The following is a 19,498-nucleotide window of genomic DNA, read 5'->3' as shown; positions in this document are numbered from 1 at the left end:
GTACTGAAAGCATGGGCCAGCTGCTTATTTAAAGGGCACTGTTAGACCAGGCCCTCAGAGGGGGATAGCACGGAGAGATATACTGGGATGAAGAGCTTTTCATTTCTCGGTCATTTGCTTTTTTACGTTCAAGTCTGGTCTCCTGCAGAATACAAAGCAGAGAATCCCACCCAACCATTCCTAGATGCAGCCCAATAGTTTGTGGTGGAACTAGATCAACCTGCCTAGATATTTCAGAGAGAATTAAAAGGAGCCTTTTCCACACCACCGCTATTCTAACATCCAGTAAAATCCTACCAGCGTCCTTCTGGTCAGACGCTGCAGTGCGGTCAGTGTGCTGGGAAAAGAAGAATGCTCGCTCACTTGATGGATTTGATACTTTTATTCACAAAGTAAAGTATATAGGCATCCCTTTTAAATTTATCTTGCATAGATTGTTTTGCCAGCACAGTTTCAACGTGTGCCCCATCTGTCTGAACAGACAGCTACAGTACATTCAATAAAGTTTAACAAGACAGGTGCAAAAAGTGTAAGACACTTTAAACTGTAACAATTCAAGCAGAGCAACTATACTGTAGTGTAACAGTTTAATTATGCAGATATGCATAAGGAGGGTTTGTCCTAGAGTTTCTATGCAGATTCGGGGCATTTGCCACAAGTGGGTGACTTAACACTGATATTTGAACACTTGGTACCCAGATTACAGCATGATGTGAGCCACAGTTGTCAGGTATGAAAAAAACACAACCACTTGCAAGGTACAAATTACAGCTTTAAATATGTGCACACGCACAATGCTATAAAATAAATTAAGCTCATTGCTTCACCATAACTTTAGTTAAAGCTCACATAATTTCTGCTAGAAAAAAGCTACTAGAACTCTTTCTAGATCTCCTTGTGCATCCAGTCTTCCACACGGAGCCCTATTCCATACTTGGGCTAAATTCAATTTAAACAGGAATTTGCCCGAGCCGTCAGGGGATGTTTGAAACTTTCATAATTAATGCAGCTTCCACAGCATCTGGAAATTGCATTCGCAGGGCTACAGATCTCTTTGCCGTTTACACTGCTGACTATGTTGGGATAATGGGCCTGCTTTTTTGTTCAGTCACCATCACACATCAGCAGGACAAGTTGCGTTCTTTACTTGTGGCTTGCAAAAGAGCTGATTAATCATTATAATGCTGCACGGGTGCAAAGTCTACCATGATTCCCCAGCCCTGCAGGAGCATTATACTAAGATGTGCATCTCTTCACACACGGCGAAAACCCCATGGTAAACGCTGTATCTTCCGAGAGCAAGCAATAAAGTACATTTGGCATTAATCCTCACATTTTAGTATATTATCAAGGCAGCACAACATCTACCAGGTCTTCAGGGTTTCCCTTCAGGCCAGATTTCCGAGACTGCATAGCCCAGAACACCCAAGTGCCTTGCAGCTCCCTGTGAAGATGGCTGAAGCTGTGATGGGCTGATTTTTTTGAAAATCAGACTCTGAAGGGCTAATCTCTTGTGTATTGCAAGACTATACAGATGAAATGCAGGTGTGATCTTCCATGGCTGAGACTAATGAGAAGATAGGACTTGGGCCAAATACCGTGAAGCTGGACCTTAAGAAGTTTTCAGGGTATATCAATTTGCTCTCAGTCATTCCCAGCAGCCACCCCCTGCCCCCAAATTTACACCCCACTGTAGCTTTTAACAGCTAGTGCCATGTTCCAACAGGAGAAGTTTCCTGGAGCAAATTAGGCCAAGATCTCATGGCTATAGAACCACAGCAATCCACTAAAGGATTCGAGGCTTCCAAAAGAGAATTGAAACCACATTTTTTAGCAGTGACTTGTGATCCGAGACATCTTAGAGAGACCTGGCCACAGGACAGATGAGTCAAGGACTTCTCCGGTGTCTCAACATTGGCCCCAAAACACAATAGTCCCTCCTGACTATCTTGGCCCAAATGCCCAAGAAGAAATCACTAAAAGTCACAACTGCTTCTTAAGACGTTTCGCAGCTCTCCACAAGCAGCGTTCACATCTGCATTGGCCTAGGGCAGACCCCCCAAGGCTTTCATTGCAAGAGAAAACAGGCCCGTTGCTGTTTAAAAAAACAAAAAAACAAGTCTGGAAACAACTGGATCTAAAACACTGACAAGACATCAGACAAAAGTCTGGTGCAAAGAGCACGGAGCAACATGGCGCTCAGGAAAATATTAAAAACAGACCCAAGGAGATCGTCATTAAAAATCTATTGTGCATAAATCAACTACATAACAAGGCAGGGTTGGACGTTGCACTGCACATCTTACTGCCAACAAATTGCAGGGGAAGCAGCAGAAGAGAAATCCAGGAAACAAACCTCCAGTGTCAGCAGTTAACCCCCCATCCTTAACGGCCGGCTTGCCACCTGAACCCAGCTAGACTGGTAGCTGGATGCATGAGGTGGTCTCAGGGCAACCTAACCTGGCTCCTTCAGTCCTCACACGGATGCACAGGCTGCTGGGCTGAGCCCTGGAGGGAACGCTGAAGGCAGAACGCCGCAGGCCAGGAGCTCAGGGGCAAGCGAAGGGAGATCAGCTGCTGTCACTCTGATGGCGTGTGGCAGAAGCATCAAGTCTGTCCAGGACTAACCTCACGCAAGGGTGCGGTGCTCGGGCAGGCTCCTGCCACAGGAGCGGTTGTTACGCAGACCTACCCGACAGATACTAAAAACAGTCTGAACAAGGACTACAGATTAAAAGCGTCTTTACAAAATGCACGTTACTAGGAGATGCTTTTGAGAGAATCCCAGCCCCGAGAGGTAGACCCATCAATTCTATTACCCAGATACGCCCCAAAGCCATTTCAGCAAGACCAGCCTGTTGTTAAAGAGGTAGCAAGGCCGGCTTCTGAATCTCACATGGTATCAGGACTTAGACCCGGAGCAAGAGGCAAGTTGTGCCGCGAAGGTCCACAAGTTACAGGACTGTTCCCGGAGACGGGCCGACGAGAAGCGTTTCATCCGGCACGAAGCAGCCCTCATCCCCGAGACAGACATGGCCTGGGCATTTCAAGGAGGAAGGCGGCCAATTACCCGAGACGCAGATTGCCTTCTCTTTGTATTCTTCCCTCTCAGCACTGCTATTAAGGCATTAAAACACAAGATAAAGGAGTCTTCGCGGAAGACCACGATTCAGATTTCCACCTACTCCAGAAGATAGATGAAAGAAGATAATTGCACTCATAGCAGAGGGTCACAGGTAGAGTAGCTAGCAGCATTTGTCTGGAACATGTGCAGATTTAAAATAAAGGGGGAGGGGGAGAATTCAACCGCCTGTGTTAACTCGGCGTTTTAAACGTATGCTAGTAGACCGACACGATTCTGCATTGTTATAAAAGAAGGTGCCTACCACCATGAAAACCCCTCGCCGGGAGATGATAAACAGGACCTGATGTGCCGGGAAATGTTGGCGATTCTGTGTTTGTACCTCGAGCCGGAGGGGACGTGGAGAATGGACGGGAGAAGCCCCGCACTAGGAGCCCACAAGTAACTCCATGATGTGGTCGAGATCATGCCAGTCTCTCCCGTGCTGAGGCAAAACAGCAGCATTGCAAGGGGCTGTTGGCTCACCGGCGGCCAGGGCGGGCGGCCCGCTGCTGGGTGCTTCTGCCACAAGGCTCTCAAAGCCCGAAGCGTCAATGTCGGGAAACAGATCGTCCCTCGAGTCCAGGATATCAAAGCTCCCGAAGAAGGAATCAGCGGGTTTAGCAAACTCGGTGCTGACCAGCAGCAGCTCGGCTTGTGGTAATGCTGGCCACAAGGGAGTTGTCAGCCTCAAGGTGGCTGTGGCATCCCCCGGCGAACCCTGGCGCAGCTCCTCAGCATTACAGCCGCTGCCCGTTATTTCCAGGCGGTGGCTCTCTCCGGCATCTGGCTGCAGGCAGCTCTGGGACGAGCCAGCTCCAAAGAGTTGCACCAGCTCGTCTTCTTCCACTGCAGGCATGGGGTCTGCGAGCAAGACCTGAGAGCCACCTTCATCCAACATCAGCTCCATCTCCTCCAGGATGGTGGCCACGGCGGAGGACGCAGAAGTGTCATTGCTGGCAGCAAACGCCGTCTCCATGTCGCCCAGGCCTTTCAGAGGCCGGCTCACCATCTTGCACCGGGACATCACCTCCCGAAAAGTGCTGCCAGCTGGCCGGGCCAGAGCTGGGGGGGTAACTTCTGGCTGGCCAGGAGGTGGACGCGTAACGGCTGGGGGCTTCAGGAAAGGTAGGAGGCTCTTTTCCAGGTACATCTCTTCCTGGATTCGATGGAGGGTGTTGGAGATCAGCACCTGGCGGTGCAGGTTAGGCCTTTTCTCCACACATTCCTTCCTGAGTTTATCCACCGTGGCGTAGAAGAGACACTGGCGCAGCTGCTGGTGCCGCTCGGTGTCCTGAGGTGCCATCCCATCGCCCCAGACATCCTCCCTTGCCGTGAGCTTGCGCTTCATTCCTGCAGCCATTGCTTCCTGGAAGAGAGGAGAGCAGGGGGTGGATAAGTTAGGACAATGCTGCCGTGGTTTGTCTTTCTAGAAACTCTCTCAGACACCTGCCCAAGAAAATCCGGCAGCCGCTTTTATTAGCTAACGTTCAAAGTCACTAATCACAAGAGATGCAACAGAGACATCAGCTTATTCAAGTCTGTTCCTACCATTGATTTTTCCTCTCCATACAACCATCACGGGCTTACGACAGCTGACTCCCACGGCTCTCAGTCGAAGCCCTCTTGCTATCAATGGCTCCCATGAGTTCTTCTCTCATGCACATTTTGGCCCCTCCCTTGCACAGTGGTTTATAATAGTGCCTTTCAACAGAGCATGTTACGTCTACACAGCCGAGGCAGGGATTTCTCCACTGCAACCACCAAGAGACAGCGGATGCTTAACAGATGCAGGAACATTGTCTAAGCTAAGGCCAGGGAGTTGAGAAAAGTCACGTATCCAATTGGAACAAACGGGGCGAAGGTTAAAGCAGGAACACAGCAGGTTGGGGTTTAGCCTCAAGTCACGTCCACACTACAAAATTAAGTCGACTTACAGCCGCCGCAGAGATTACGTCGCTCGTGCGTGTCTACACTTTGCTCCTCCTGTCGGCACCGCCCGTCCTGACCAGGAGCGCTTGTACCAATCACACTGGCAGTGCAGGGCACTGTGGGATAGCTCCTGAAAGCCCGTAACAGTCGACCTAAGCGATGCAGCGTCTACATTGACGCTGCGTCGCCCAAGACTCCACGCCGCTCGTGGAGGCGGCGTTATTAGGTCAGCACAGCGGGGGGCGGGAGCCGAAATTCGAGTGCAGACGCTGACAGAGGTAGATCGATGTAAGCTGCCCTGTGTCAACCCGGCTCTGGAGCGTAGAGCAGGCCTAAGGTCGCGCTAGATCTCAGACATGACAGCGACGCAGCTGCTGTCACCGTAGCAGAGTCACCTGCTGCAGTAGCAGGGATTTTTCTGTCGCTGTAGTTGTGCCATCCCCTTGAGAGGTGGTAGCTAGATGGATTGTTCTAGCAGTGTCTATGCTGGGGCTTGGATTGGCTCAGCTAGGTCTGTCTGTCTCTCACACACACACACAAACACACACACACACACACACACACACACTACGTGGAACATCAGTTTTGGGTGTAGACCCGACGTTAAATTGTGTCAATAATGGTGTGAACTAGGAGCTTTCATCCCATTAAGATAGCTTGATGGAGATGACTTGATTAGGGGAAATGCCTTTTTTTTAAGCCTTGTCTCTACTAAAAACGTTTGCTGGTCTAGCAAAACCTCCTCGTTAGCACAGGGACAATTAATGCCAGCAAAAGACTCCTTTTGCCAGGAGAGCTTTCGCCGGTTCCAACGTCAGAGCGAAATAAGCCAGAGCAGCAAAAGGCCTGGTTTTGCCAGGATAACTGTCTGCGCAAGGGCTCTCGCTATGTCGGCAAAAAGTCAAAATCCAAACAGCCATAACAACGCTGGCAAAACCCCGTGTAAAATAAACCTTGATCTCTAGCCTGCAACCAAGTTGGAATTTGACCAGAGCACTGAAGTTAATGCACCTCGGCTCTCGGGGCAGTGGCGTACCAAAGAGGGGAAGGGGGGAGGGGGTCAAGTTCCCGGGTGGCCAGCCTGTGGGGGGGGGGGGGGGCCCGCCAGGCTGGCCCTTGACAATGCACAGGAGGTGAGGGGGAGGGGAGGCTGCAGGAGGCTCTGAGGCCACCCTCCGCCCGTTGTGAAGGGCTGGCCCGGAGCACACTTACCCGCCGCTCCAGCCCTGCAGCCTGGCACCGGCTCAGATGGGGAGGCCTAACCCCCCAGCCTGGGAATGGGAGGGCCAGCGGACAGGCCCTTCAGGTCGTGCAGGGAGGAGCACAGAAACGGGAGCAGCCTCCTCTCAGCCTCTGGCACCCCCCACCCTCTGTAAAGGGCCGACCCGGCACCCCCCCCAAGGCTGGGGGATGAGGCTGCCCCATCTGAGCTGGCGCTGGGCTGTGGGGCTGGAGAGCAGCTAAATGCAGGAGGTGGGGGGGTTGTGCGCCAGGCTGGCCCTTCGCAACGGGTGGGGGACACAGTAGGCTCTATGGGGCACCACTCAGTGCCTCCCCCCCAGGCATTGTGAAGGGCCGGCCTAGCTCGCCTCCTCAGTTCAGTGGGTGGGAGGGGGGGTGAAGCCGCCCCACTCAAGCCAGGGGCGGGCTGCAGGGGGCGAGGCAGGCGCTGCGTGCTGGGTAAGTGCAGGGGGGCAGAGCCAAGCCTGCATTTGCACTCCCCCATGCCTCGCACCCCCCGCAGGTACAGACCCCCCGGGGCAGCTGGGGAGGCGGCAGCAGGACCCCTCCTGCCCTGCACGGGGGGGCATGAGGCCTGGGGGGTGGGCACAAATGTAGGCTTAGCCCCCCGGCACCAGAGACCCTCTATATGCCACAGTCTCAGAGGATGATCTTTCATAACTACAAGCAGTCTGGACAGATTCCCAGAGAAAGATAGGGAATTAGCCAGCACCACCTGATGAAAAGGAATGAAATAAAGGAGGGAAGTGGTGTTCTCTGTTGGCTTCCAGAGAGCGTGTTCACACTAAACCAGGATGGAATTAAACCGAGGCACCTTCCTCAGAAAGTCGGTCGCTGTGTTTCAAGGGTCACCCCAGAGTCGCAGGGGAATCTAGGGCTGAGCATCAGTGTTTGGGTCCCTGCTCACCGGCTACCCAGCCAAACCCACCCAGCTGAAGGCCGGGACACTAAAACAAACCTGGCAAATGCGGATTATTTGGAGACGCCAGCCAGCCGGACCCAACCATCCTGGCTTCTGGTTCGGTTTTTAAGCCAATCCTGCGGCACCTAGAAATGTTCCCATTTTTCAGGCAATTCTCCAGGAGGATCCACACCCTGGGTCAAGAGGCTTTTCACCATGAGGTCCTGGGCTGACAGGGAAGCAGGCTCCAGCCTAGCAATGAGCTCCCCTCCCCCAGCAATGGGATGGGCCATTGCCCATTAGCAAACTCTGAGTCATGTCAGAGAACACCTCCCGCAAAATCCCTTCCACCAGCATAGCACCCCCCCCTCTGCCCCAAACAATCCCAGCCCCACTTAACCACACCCTTCACACACCTGTCAGATGCCCCCCTCCACCAGTGCTTAGAGGGGACAGGTGACCACTCCCAGCCCCTTGTGTCTAGACACCCTCTTTGCACATCCTAACCCAGCTTCTCCCCACACTCTCCTGCACACACTTCAGTCCTCCGCCACCGCACCGCACCTCACCGCACACCCCTCTCTGACTTCCCCTCCCCCACATTACTCCAATTCCTCTTCCCAGCAACCCAGCCCAGCCCCCACCCCATCCTTATATGTGCTGCCTGCCCTGTATATGTAGTTCACATCGCCATGGGGCAGGGGGCGAGGACTGCAACAAGGGGCAGCTGTGGGGGAGGGGCACAGGGGTTGCACAGATAAGGGATGGGGGGGGAGGTGCAGCCCCCATTACAAGGCAGTTCTGGGAAGGGAGGGTTACAGGGTGGGTGCAAGCATAAGGAGTGTGTGGGGGGGTGCAGCCCCTGGGCAATCACGGGGGGTGCACGGATAAGGAGGACGTACGGGGCAGGCACAGACCCGCTGTGGGGCAGCTGGGTGGAAGAGTGCACGGGGGGTGCACGGATAAGGGGTGTGTCTGGAGGGGGTGCAACCCTGTGCAAAATCCCAGCCCCCCGCCAGCCCGGTCCCGCCCCCCGGAGCTCGGCAAACGGCGCCCCGCTCCTGCTCCCCTCCCCACCGTGGGTGCGGTACCTGCAGCGCCGCCGCCCGCCCGGGAATTAGCAGCACCTGGCGTGTGTTACGCGCGGGGCAGGCCCCCTGCATGCACAGCCGGACCCGAAGTCGGCTCCCATTGGCTGGTTCGGACGGGCTCGGGAGGCTGGGATTGGCCGTCGGCTCTTACCTGCCCGCTCCAGGTGCCTCGGGCCCGCCCCCTGGAGGTGCTGCGAATTGCGATCGCCTCCCGCGCCGCGCTCCCCCGTATCCCCGCGACTGGCTGCGGGGGAGTGAAATTCACAATCCGGGGCCCGGAGTGAGCGAGTAGCCGGACACCTGGGTTCTGTTCCCTGCGCCGGGGCTAGTGGTTAGAGCAGGGCAGGGGGGAGCTGGGTGCCGGGATTCCTGGGTTCTGTTCCCTGCTCTGGGAGGGGAGTGGGGACTAGTGGTTAGAGCAGGGGGGAGAAGGTGCTGGGAGTCAGCACTCCTGGGTTCTCTCCCTGGCTATGAGATGGGAGGGGCAGGGAGAGGAGATTCTGCTGGCTCTTTCCCTGGTTCTGGAGGAAGCTGTGATTGTGTTAGCAATGTCTTGGCATGCTCAGGAGTGGGCCCTGGGCCGCACAGCACAGCACAGGGACAGGGAGCCAGGAGGCAGCTCTCCTGGGTTCTGCCCACCTGACTCTGTCTTAGTCAAGTTGCTGCCCTCACCAGTGAGGTGGGGATAGTACCAGCCCAACTCGGAGAGGGCACGTTGGGATGGCCTGGCCCCCTTGCCCTGTGTAAAGCAGCCAGAGCTCTCTGAATGAGAGCGGCATGGCTGTATTGTACTGGGTACGTGCAGCACCCATCCCTCTGCTCGCTGGTTTCTAAGCTCAGACTGGCCAGAGGCCAGTGCAGGGGTGGAAACTGAAGCGGCAGACACGGGGGGTCAGATCCCAGTCGATTGTGCAGAAGTTCAGGACCTAACGGTTTGGGTGGCAGTTCGTTATTTGTATTACGGTGTTGCCTTGAAGCCCGGGGTGCTTGGCGCTGCACGCATGCAGAACAAGACGCTGGTCCCTGTCCCCACCTAGCAACGTCCTGCTGGTCTCTGGTAGCGTCGGACTCAGATGATGATCCCTGGGGATGGCAGGGATCCTGGGGAGTAAGTCAGCGTGTCTCCCAAGCACCGTCCTATCCCCAGACCCAAAACCTCCCCCACAGTAGATTGGGTGGGTCTGTCTTCCTTCCTTCCCTCCCGGAGATGCTTTGACCAGTGATGAAACGGTTGTCATGTTATGGGCCCTCTCTTGAGAGGTGGCAGATCCCTGTTCACATTCCGTATTTCCCTGGACTTGAGCCAGATCTCTCCCACCTCCTGGGTGGGTGCCCCAACCCCTGCTCAGAAGGGAGGGCTCCCATTGCCCCAGCTGTTGTTTTGCCAACTCGCCTGGGGGCCCGATCCCCCTAGGCGGCATCTCAGCCCACCGATCAGGTCGGGCCCTGCATGCAAGGTCACGGCCCAACGCCCTGTCCTCCCTCGTCGGTGAATCACTCGGGGGCTTTGGCAGGAGACAGGTGCCCGGACGCCAAGAGTGAAGTGGCAGCATGTGTGTCTAGAGACTGCAGCGTAGCCTGCCGAACTGGAGGCTGGTGCATCACGGTGACCCCTAAAACCAGGGCTGTCTGGGCCAGCACCAGGCTGGAGCGGGAGAGGCCGGCACCGCGTGGCGGATAAGTGCGGGGGAGGGTGGGGAAGCCCGCTGTGCAGGAGGAGGTAAGTGGTGTGTTCCCCCCTTGCAGGTACAGCCCCCCTTCCCCAGGGCAGCGCCATCTTGTGGGAGCCAGGAACCCTCCTGCCCTGTGTGTGGGGGAGGGGCCCTGAGACCTGGGGGGGCCCAAGTGCAGGCTTGGCTCCTGGGCACTGGAGACCCATGATACACCACTGTGCTCTGTGCCTTGATTTCCCCATCTGTAAAATGGGGATAATGGTCCTCTCCCCTCCCCCTTCTTTGTAAAGTGCTTTGAGATCCCCGACAGAAAGGTGCTCAGAGCCCGACGTGACAATGCCGCCCTGCACCCGCGGGTGTGCACAGTTCCAAATTCTCCGCTGCATTTTGAATCTTGGCATTGGTACTGCTGGACGTGCCTGCTCATCCGATCTTTTTTGAAACCTCATTAAGATCTAGTGGCCGGGAGTTACACAGGCTGATCCCGCAGTTACACCCCGTGAAGAACACCTGCCTCGAGGATCTGGCTGCTCAGAGATTAAAGAGACCAGCAAGAGTCAGTCTGAGAAAATAGTAAATCTTTACTCCTCCCTGCACGGTGGGGGGTGGAAGCCAGCAGGGCCGGGGAGCTCCTGCTGACAGCTAGAAGAAAACTGCAGCTAGACACCAAACAGAGCCCTGGACCTGGACTCTTGGGGGGAGAGGGGATTTGGTTTTGGGTTAGCAAGCCTGCCCCCCAGCTGGGATTGACTGCAGACCCGCTCTGCTAACAGATGCCAGCTGAGGAGCCATCCCTGCGGAAAGGCACCGGGGAGCTAGAGGCTGAATTTTCTCTCCAGCAGGGTCAGTGGGAGGAGAGGAGAGAACTGATTTCAGATTCACATGGCCCCGCCGTCCAGGGACCTAGCCAGGGCTGCTAGAAGCTGGGCTGAGAGCCGCCAGGGCATCCCAGCAGGGCTGGGTCCCCATACGAGAGGGCGGAGAGGTTAGCGGTAAGCGACAGCAGGCGGCTGGGTCCAAGCACCCGGGGCAGCTGCAGCGGTTCGGTTCCCGGCGGGGGGCCGGCGCCCTCACACCTTGGGGTAGTGTCGGGACAGGTAGACGTTCTTCCTGTCGTACTCCGAGGTGGTGAGGCACTTGAGGAAGAAGTGGCCGAGGTCGTGCTTGGAGATGACCCGGGCCCCGCTGGACGTGTTCACCGTCACCGTGTAGTCCCCGGTCAGCGGCTGGTCATCTGGCGGGCAGGGAAGGACAGGTTGGGACATAGCAGGGGCTGAGGGTGACCGGCCTGCTGGATCTGCCCCTCTTCCACCAGGGGGACCCTGGCCGCATTAGCCCCCCAGGCTTCTCCCCTGCCAGCCCCCCGCTCGGCCAGCATGCCTGCCAGGAGAGGCGATGGGCGTGAAAAGGGGCTCTGCTCTGAACCACCCACCCCACATGCAGAGGCATGTTACAAGCCTGTGCCCTCCCCTCCTGCCACCACAAGGGAGGTCCTGCGCCCAGCCCTCCAACTGGGAGGAGGTATCCTGCCTCATCCACTGCCTCTGCCCCTCCTTGACCCAAAGGGGGAATCTCACCCTGCCCCTCTCTCCCAGAGATCTGGTCCCAGCCACAGCGAAAGCCCCCCGGCCTGGTGGGCGTCCCCTACGCACCAGCGATGTGGGGAGGCATGACGGAGACGCAGTCCAGCCCTGACTCCTGCAGGATCTGGTGCATGCGGATATGGTCCTCCGTCACGGGCAGGAGCTTGGGAGGCACCTTCTTCAGGTCCCACATCAGGAAAGCTACAGAGGAAGGGTATGAGGAAAGGGTCAGAAGTGGGGAGAAAGCACAGTGCTCCCATGGCCACAGGAATCAAACCCTGGATTCCTGGGTTCTATCCCCGGCTCTGGGAGAGGAGCGGGGTGTAGTGATTAGAGCAGGGTCTAGTGGTTAGAGCAGGGGGGCTGGGAGTCAGGACTCCTGGGTTCTATCCCCATCTCCCACTGATTCCCTGGGTGACTTTGGGCCAGTCCTTTCACTCCCCCAACTGAGAGGTGGGGCTCACTCCTCCCTGCCTCCCAGGCACTGTGAGGATAAATGCACTAGTGCCCGTGCAGTGCCTACGGCGATGGGAGCAGAGCCTGGTGGTGTTTGCTCGTGGAGGCGCGTGTCTCCGTTACGGCAGGGACACGACCAGCCTGCAAGGCCTGTCAGACAATAGCGAAGCTAACCAGGGCCCCCGGGTTCAGCGTAAGCAGCTAACTGGGGTAAGCCTGGACGATAAGGGATCCCAAGCCAGAAGGCTGCCAGGACTGACCTGCAGACCGATCACAAGACGCTCAGCCAGCGTGGGATGTTTGACATTCGGGCAGCAACTGCCCACAAGAACGCCCTGGGAACGTGCACGCTAATGGACTCGAGGTAAAAGGGTTAATAACCTACATTAGGAGCAGGGCCCCCCAGTCGCAGCAGGGTGAGGAGCTGCCTGCAGGCATGTCGGCATGAGAGCTGCACCCCAGCCTGGGGAGATGCCAGACCCACGCTGGGGGTGAGGGAAAGGATGACAACATCCCAGGTTGTTCAGACTCCTGCTCTCTGTTTAGTCGCTGGTTGGGAGCGTTGCTAACCGAGTTCACAAAAGGAAGTCAGTTGCAGCAGACGTCTCCTAAGTGTGAGTGTGGTCCCGGCTGGCTCCCAGCTGGGCCGGCATTCTGATAACGCTGGGCCTAATGCTGGGACAAGAATCTACCAAATTTCGGACGCTAATTGGGGGAAACTCAGTAACATAATCAAATAGCTCAGGCCCCAGGCGCAGGGCCAGCTCTCCAGAGAGATTCTCAGTGGCCAAGAGCTGAATTTCCTCTCTCCCAGATGATGTGGCGTGCCCCAGAGAGACATGGGGTGGGGCACGAACCCAGCTGGTCTGCCACACCACTGCCCCACAGCTCAGGGTGGGGGCACCTGGACTCACCGGACAGGCACACGACCACCTTCCGGATCCCGTGGGCTTTCATGGCCTCCACAATGTTCCGGGTGCCCTCTGACATCATGGTGGTGGGGCCTGGATGGGGGAAAGAAGAGGGGTCAGGGGGACTCTGGGGAGGGGGCGGCACAGGCAGAGCGGGAAGGGGTGGGAGAGTGCCGGAGGGGAGGGGGCTGCATTGGGGATGGGAACTGTGAGGGAATTGGCAGGGGCAGTGGGAGCTTTCAGGGGAACGCCGGGAGGGTAGGAGCAGTGGGAGGTGGGAGGGTACAGGGGAAGGAGCCAGGGGGAGGCAGAGCAGGGAGGGGGTCCCTGTCCCCTGTCAGGGCCCAGTGGTGTACCAAGGGAGGGGTCAGGCCCCTGGGCTCTGGCCTGTGGGGGAGCGCCGGGCCGGCCCTTCACGACACGCATGGGACAGGGGGCGCTGGCCCCTCTAATGCCCCCTGTGCCTCGTGAAGGGACGGCCCAGCGTCTCCCCCAGGCCAGGAGGTGAAGCTGCCCTGTCCAAGCTGGTGCCAGGCTGTGGGGCTGGAGCAGGATAGGCAGGCGCCATGCGGCGAGTAAGTGTGTGTGTGCAGGTAGCGGACAGAGCCAAGTCTGCATTTCTCCCTCCTCCCCCCGGTCTCATGCCCCCACTGCAGGCACAGACCCACCCTCCCCAGGACAGCTGGGGGGCGGCGCCAGGACCTCTCCTGCCCTGCATGTGAGGGGGGGATGCAAATGCAGGCCTGACCCCTGGGCGCCGGAGACCCCCGGTACGCCAGTGGCAGGGCGCAGCGGGTCATACTCAGGTCATTGCGTGTGCCCAGGATGATGATGACGGCGTCCTGCCCTTGAATTGCTTTGTCCACGTCCTGCGGGTTGAGCACGTCGCCCACCACGACCCGCGCCGGTTGGTGCTCCGGGGGCAGACGCGCCGGGTCCCGCACCAGCACCGTCACCTTGTACCCTGAGAGCAGGAGAGACAGGGAGTGGGCGCATCATGCATGGGGAAGAGCCTCGGACACCATAGAGAGTGGGGGCTGGTGGTGAGAGCAGGGGCCTGGGAGCCTGGACTCCTGGGTTCTATTTCTGTCCCCAGCTCTGATACTCACCTGGAGGCCTTGCCACGGGAGTGCCTGCAGCACCAGCTCTGTGCCACTAGAGGGCGAGCTTGAGCCACCTGCAGCTCCCCAGATCTGCCTGGCCAACACTGGAGGGTGGGCCCAACAGCTGGGCGGGCAGGGTACCCGGAGGGTGGCAGATGTGGGGCCGCCCATGGGATTGGGGGGGGGGGGGGGACGGGGAGGGGGGACTGTTACTAGGTGGTGCATGTTGAGGCTGGAAAGAGAGTCTGAAGTCTGGGAGGGAAGGTAGATGGGTACCTTGAGAGCAAACCCTCCCCATCCTCTTACCGACCGTCTCCATCAGCAGAGTATCTGTGTCCCACTCCCCTGGGCATAGAACCCAGGTGTCCTGGCTCCTAGTCCCCCTGCTCTAACCCACTAGTCCCCCAACCTCCCTCCCAGCGCTGGGGATAGACCCCAGGAGCCCTGGTTCCCAGCCCCCCCGTTCTAACCACTAGCCCTTGCTCCTCTGCTGTGCTCACTCCCCCAGGCCCAGCTGCCTGTGCTGGGCTGACGTCCCGGCCCTGGACTCTGGGCGCCAATGAGCCGTGTCCAGCTGTCGGCGCAGCACGAGGAGACAAGAGGTTTTCTCGGCGTGAAGCTGCCTGCCAGGCCTGCTGGGGAGGCCTGAATTTGTGCCACCGCCGGAACCTGGGTCAAGTGAGGGCCTAGGTCAAATCATTTGACTGGGGCTCCCTGGCTGCTTGGAATCAGCTGCTGGTGATGATCTGGGCTATTGCACGGCCCCACTGCAGGCAACACTCCTACCTCGCCCTGGGAGCTGGGGAGGGGGGTTCTCGGTCTCTTCCCCTCAGGGCGGCTGCTGGGGGGCCTTTGGGCCCCCCTCGAATCAGCAAGAGGCTGTGTTTGTTCCTTTACAGGTTGAGATTTAAGGCCCTGACTCTGTGACATGTTTGGGTCTCTCTGGCAGCATAAAGGGGGTGGGATTGACACCTAAGTATCCCCCCAGGACAGCAGCTCCTTGGCTGGTGGGGAACCGGCATAGGGACCCTGCTCCCACCCGCAGGTGTAGGAGGCAGATTGGTGAGTGGGAAGGGTGCTCTGTGCTGTGGCTATGCCCTCTCCCCCAGGGCCCATGGGGGCAGATGGGGGCATGGCCAGGGCCATGACTGTGACATGGGCCGCCCACGGCCCATAGGGGGCAGATTGGGGGGATCAGGGTGTAGCTGGGGCGCACTGTGCTGTGGTTATTCCCTGCCCCCTAGGGCCCCACGCTCCCTGCCATGGGGTGGTGACTCAGCACCTCGAGGAGGGAGGGGCTGGGGACCGTGACTCAGCAGAAACTGCAACGCCTGTGCCGCGTTGGGGCGTCTGAGCTGCGACAGGGCAGCCCCTTTGTCCCTGCCCTGCCCGCCGGGCGTCTCGCCTGCAGCCCTTCTCCGCGGGGGCCGGCACCCATCGCTGGCTAGCCATGGTGGCGCCTTGACATCGGCCTGGCAGGGGCCAGGGCTGGCTGAGCACAGGAGATAGAAAGGGAGGGGGCAGCTTCCTCGCAGCCCACGTCCTGGCTCCCGGCTGGAAACGGGGGATCAGATCCCAGGGGGACCGAGCCAGGCAGGTTTCTGTGCACAGAGGGCTGGCAAATGTCACCATCCCCAGCAGAACAAGACCCAGTAGCCGGGCGTTGAACTTGGCCAGGAGATGCAAAGAGCTGACAGTGATTAAGACCTCTCCCTCGCTGGGAGACTGAGTCTAAAGAGCCTCTCTGGGTCTAGTTTACACCAGTGCAAACGGGCTGTGAAACGTTGCCCAGGGTTTGGCGCAGGGGGAAATGACGGGGCAAGGTACCGGGCAGCGGGAATCAGACCCCGGGAGTCTCCCTGTGGGGGGCAGGAAAGGGGAGGCATTCCCACTGGAGTTTTGTGCTTTCCCATGACCCAGCCTAGCCGTCCGTGCACTGAGCAGAACCAGTCACGTCCTCAGGCCCGGCCAGGGGATTCTGAGTTTTGCGGGGCCTTTGGCGCAGCTCAGACCCTCTTTCACGCGTGTGTTACAAGGGACAGAGCGTCACAGCCGCTGGGGCCTACAACAGCCGGCTTCACTTCGTACTGCTGGATGCCGCCACGGTCACGAGCGCATCACGCAGGCGAGAGGCGGGTTTATTCCACAGACCCCCTTGGCCGAATCCACCCCCTGCGTCTGGCTGGAAGCAGGGCTGCTAACGCACGCACGGATGAGCTGGGCCCAAGGAGCGGCAGCACGTCTGGCTCAGGGCTGGTGGGTCCGGCCTGGGGGCTCAGGGAACCTTTGAACGCTGCATTCCTGGTGCAAGGGGGTGGAGGGGGGTGGCTGCTGTCAGCACGGTGGCGTGTCACTGCCTCGGTACCAGTCTAAACCTGCTGAATCTGGGCTAAGGGTGATTCTCGGGGAGTGTTCTGGCTCTGTCCTGATTCCCACCAGGCAAGACACCGATCTATTATGGACCTAATAGCTGAGAGGCAGTGTGGCCTAGTGGAAAGGGCCCTGGACTCGGGGGACCTGGGTTTTAGTCCCAGTTCTGCACTGGCCTGTCCTTCCCACTTTGTGCCTCTGTTTCCCCTGCTGCACTTTAGACTGGGAGCTCTTTGTGGCAGGGTCTCTCTCTGTGTGTCTGGGCAATGCCTGGCACAACGGGGCCTGATCTCATTTGGGGTCTCAAGGAGCTACTGCAGTATAAATGGTTCCCATAATAATAACAACAGCCCAGCTCTGTCACAGCACTTCCCATCAATCGAGAGTCCTAGGAAGGTTTAAGGACCTTCCTCACTATTAGATACATGTGGAATTGGGCGGTGGGAAGGGACTTACCCAAGTCACAAGCAGGTCAGTGGCAGAGAGGGGAAAAGAACCCCCGTGTCCTGATTGCCCTCTGCACCCCAGGTGGCATTTCACACCCAGTCCTGGTGTTGGGCTTGCAGTACATCTAGCAGCTGTGCACAGGACAGCTGCCTCGACCTCCCCATAGGATTTTAACCCCGTGGTGTCCAAGGCATGGCATCGAACCGCCTTCTGCTCATTTCCGCAGAACACCCCTGGCCCTCCTGGGGCTCATGGTGCAAAGCCAGGACATCCCCCTGACACAGCCAGCACTGCACGGCCCAGCTCTCCTTCGCCCTGGCCACCTGGCCCCATTGATTGCAGGACTCAGAGAGTTTTAGGCCCAAAGGGACCATAATGCCCAGCCAATCTGCCCTTGTGCCTAACACAAGCCAGAGGATCTGCATCCAGCCAGAGCTGCTGGCCACACTAGAGGAAAGCCCTGGAAAGAGACACACGGTCTGGATCTACGGGTGCCGAGTGCTGGGCGTCCCCCACCTCCCCAGGCCGTTTGCTCCAGTGGTTAGGTACAAACCTGCACCTTATTTCTAGCCTGAATTTACTCGCTGCAGCCTCTAGCCGTGTCTTGTTACTTCCTTAGCCAGGCAGCTCTGTGGGGCAGGGACCATCTGGTTTGTACAGCGCCGTGCACAGCAGGTCTTTGACCCAGCTGCTCACTCTGAGGATCCTTTAGCTGAGCACCCGTCCGCTGGCTCCTCTGGAGGTGCTGGCCTGGGCACCTCGCAGACACTCATGGTTCACCCGGCACTGATCCTGCACCACTGGGGCTGGGGCTCAGGGACCCACGTGACAGCATTACTGTGGCCCGGCTGCGTGCCCTCAGTGTGGGCTTGTGCTGTGGTCACACCAAGGTCGTGCACTCAATGCACCAGGCTCGTGCCAGTGCTGAGGTGGGGACGGAGGCAAGTGCAGCCGCTGAGACTGAAGGACGTATCCCCGCCCCCCCCGGGCCAAGGTCTGTGACCAGGCCACTGGTCGTGTTTGACCTTCTGGGCTGGAGTAGGGGGGATGCCAAAGAAAATCCAGGCTCCAGTTCGTAGCCCCTTTCACCAGCGGGGCTGCAAAGTGCTTCTCGCTGCTGGCTCTGTGCCACCATCCCCATGCCACCGCTGGGGAAACTGAGTCAGGCAGTGATGGGACATGCCCCGGTTTCTGCAGTGAGTCAGTGGCAATGCGCAGCCCACCTAAGGCCCCATACTGCAGGCCTTTCAAGTGCGTGCGGCAGCGGGACCGTTTACACTATTGACAGCATGGTGCAACAGTGGTTTAAAAAAAAGACTTGGTGCAGACCCAGCCCTTTAGGTTAGGTCTTTTCAGCTATTGCTGCTGCTGCCCTCCCCAGTCCTGATAATAATGCCCTGGCCTTATCTCTCTGGCTCACATTTGCCTTCCCCACCCAGAGGACGGGGGGAAAAGTTAGTTAGTTAGAGCCTGATGGGCTAGGAAGCACCTACTCATCCCCAGGACGTAGGGACTCTGTCCCCAGCCCCCAGCACTGTCCTGCCCTGAGGTGTATTGTGGCAGCTCCCAACTGAGATCAGGGATCCCGTCATGCCAGGTGCTGCCCAGACCCCGACCACGATCAGGGCCCTGTCGTGTCGGGCACTACCCAGACCCCGGCCGAGATCAGGGCCCCGTCGAGCCGGGTGCTGCCCAGACCCTGACCACGATCAGGGCCCCATGGTGCTAGGTGCTGCACGGACCCAGGGCGAAAGACAATCCCTGCCCCAAAGAGCTCCCCATCTGCACAGACAAGGGGAGGATCTGGATTCTAATGTCAGAGGAGGGGAAACGGGCCCCACCGTGACACGGGCTGTCAGCGGCAGAGGCAGGATTTGAACGCCGATTCCCTGAGCCCCCAGCCCCTGCCTCCAGCGCCTGGCCTGCCTTGGGCGCCTCCAGCTGTGCCCTGTGCAGCCTTGTCTGTCCCTCAGTCATCACGGCGTCTCTTTGCAACCCACCCTGGGCGTGCCATCCTCGGGGAGGCTTTATCTCCGGGGTGGGGGCATTATTCTGCCCTGGGGAGGGAGGGGGCAGGCAGCTGAGTCCCCCTCCCCCAGACTCATTGCACTAGTGTTTGTCCCTCGCCCGGCCCTAACAGCTGTGACTTGCCAGCTCCACATCTGTCCCATCCATGCCTCCCCCCCCCCCGGCTCTCTCCCTGGCGCCCCTCCTGCTGAACTCACATCCAGCCCCGTCCAGCCCCGCCCCTGGCTCCCCTCTCACCAGCTTTGATGGCTTGCGCCAGGGTGGCCAGCCCGGTCATGCCCGTGGCCCCGAAAATCACGATGTTCTTGTAGGCTGCCATGCCGGGCTCCGGCTCCGCTCCCAGCTGCGCAGGGCCTGAGTCACTCTCCCGGTGTAAACAGAGAAATCCCTTCCGCTTGGAGCTCCACCCCAGGGGGCCGGGCAGAGCCAGAGCCAGCCCCCACCTCGTCTGGCCCAGCTCTGCCCCCACTTCTCTCCCCGCGGGGCAGCCCGGACCCGGGCACGTGGCCAAGGGGAGTATCCGGACTGCACTAAGCTAGTGTCAGGTTTAGACCCGTCTCTCCTCCTCATTGAGCAATGGCAGAGGCTGGGGACAGACCTGGCGCCCCGGGGCTGGGCTGAACTCTGTCCACAGGGGGGT

At 58.5% G+C, this 19,498-nt stretch overlaps 2 protein-coding genes across 4 annotated transcripts; both read right to left on the bottom strand.

Moving 5' to 3' along the window:
- Positions 1–373: 373 nt before the first annotated feature.
- Positions 374–8,326, bottom strand: LOC137158741 (SERTA domain-containing protein 2-like). Of its 3 annotated transcripts, none has more exons than XM_067556587.1 (2): positions 8,288–8,326; positions 374–4,490 (listed from the first exon to the last, which is right to left on the bottom strand). In XM_067556587.1, exon 2 carries the CDS (start codon positions 4,482–4,484, stop codon positions 3,510–3,512), a length of 975 nt encoding a protein of 324 aa, XP_067412688.1. In that variant the 5' UTR covers positions 4,485–4,490; positions 8,288–8,326; the 3' UTR covers positions 374–3,509. The 3 variants fall into 3 exon arrangements, with proteins under 3 accessions (XP_067412688.1, XP_067412689.1, XP_067412687.1); XM_067556588.1 differs by lacking the exon at positions 8,288–8,326 and adding an exon at positions 7,254–7,481; XM_067556586.1 differs by lacking the exon at positions 8,288–8,326 and adding an exon at positions 4,673–4,684.
- Positions 8,327–10,810: 2,484 nt separating this feature from the next.
- On the bottom strand, positions 10,811–19,276 carry BLVRB (biliverdin reductase B). Its single transcript, XM_067557272.1, has 5 exons — positions 19,096–19,276; positions 13,713–13,874; positions 12,914–13,003; positions 11,613–11,744; positions 10,811–11,194 (listed from the first exon to the last, which is right to left on the bottom strand). The coding sequence occupies exons 1-5, from the start codon at positions 19,175–19,177 to the stop codon at positions 11,031–11,033; spliced, it is 630 nt and encodes a 209-aa protein (XP_067413373.1). The 5' UTR covers positions 19,178–19,276; the 3' UTR covers positions 10,811–11,030.
- Between the last annotated feature and the right edge of the window lie 222 nt (positions 19,277–19,498).

Source organism: Emydura macquarii, unplaced genomic scaffold (assembly GCF_026122565.2).
Source record: "Emydura macquarii macquarii isolate MOO-44397 ecotype Brisbane River unplaced genomic scaffold, CSIRO-AGI_Emac_v2 contig_1790, whole genome shotgun sequence".
Taxonomy (NCBI): domain Eukaryota; kingdom Metazoa; phylum Chordata; order Testudines; family Chelidae; genus Emydura; species Emydura macquarii.
The sequence above is the reverse complement of the archived record's forward strand: the minus strand, read 5'-3'. Positions and strand labels throughout refer to the sequence as shown.

What these genes read in the sequence shown, in the direction of transcription:
- BLVRB (XM_067557272.1), bottom strand. Translation starts at nt 19,177, where the DNA reads ATGGCAGCCTACAAGAACATCGTGATTTTCGGGGCCACGGGCATGACC. An exon ending in GGCGCAAGCCATCAAAGCTG is followed by an intron (nt 13,875 to 19,095) that starts GTGAGAGGGGAG and finishes TCCTGCTCTCAG; the next exon opens with GGTACAAGGTGACGGTGCTG. An exon ending in CATGCCTCCCCACATCGCTG is followed by an intron (nt 11,195 to 11,612) that starts GTGCGTAGGGGA and finishes CCTGCCCGCCAG; the next exon opens with ATGACCAGCCGCTGACCGGG.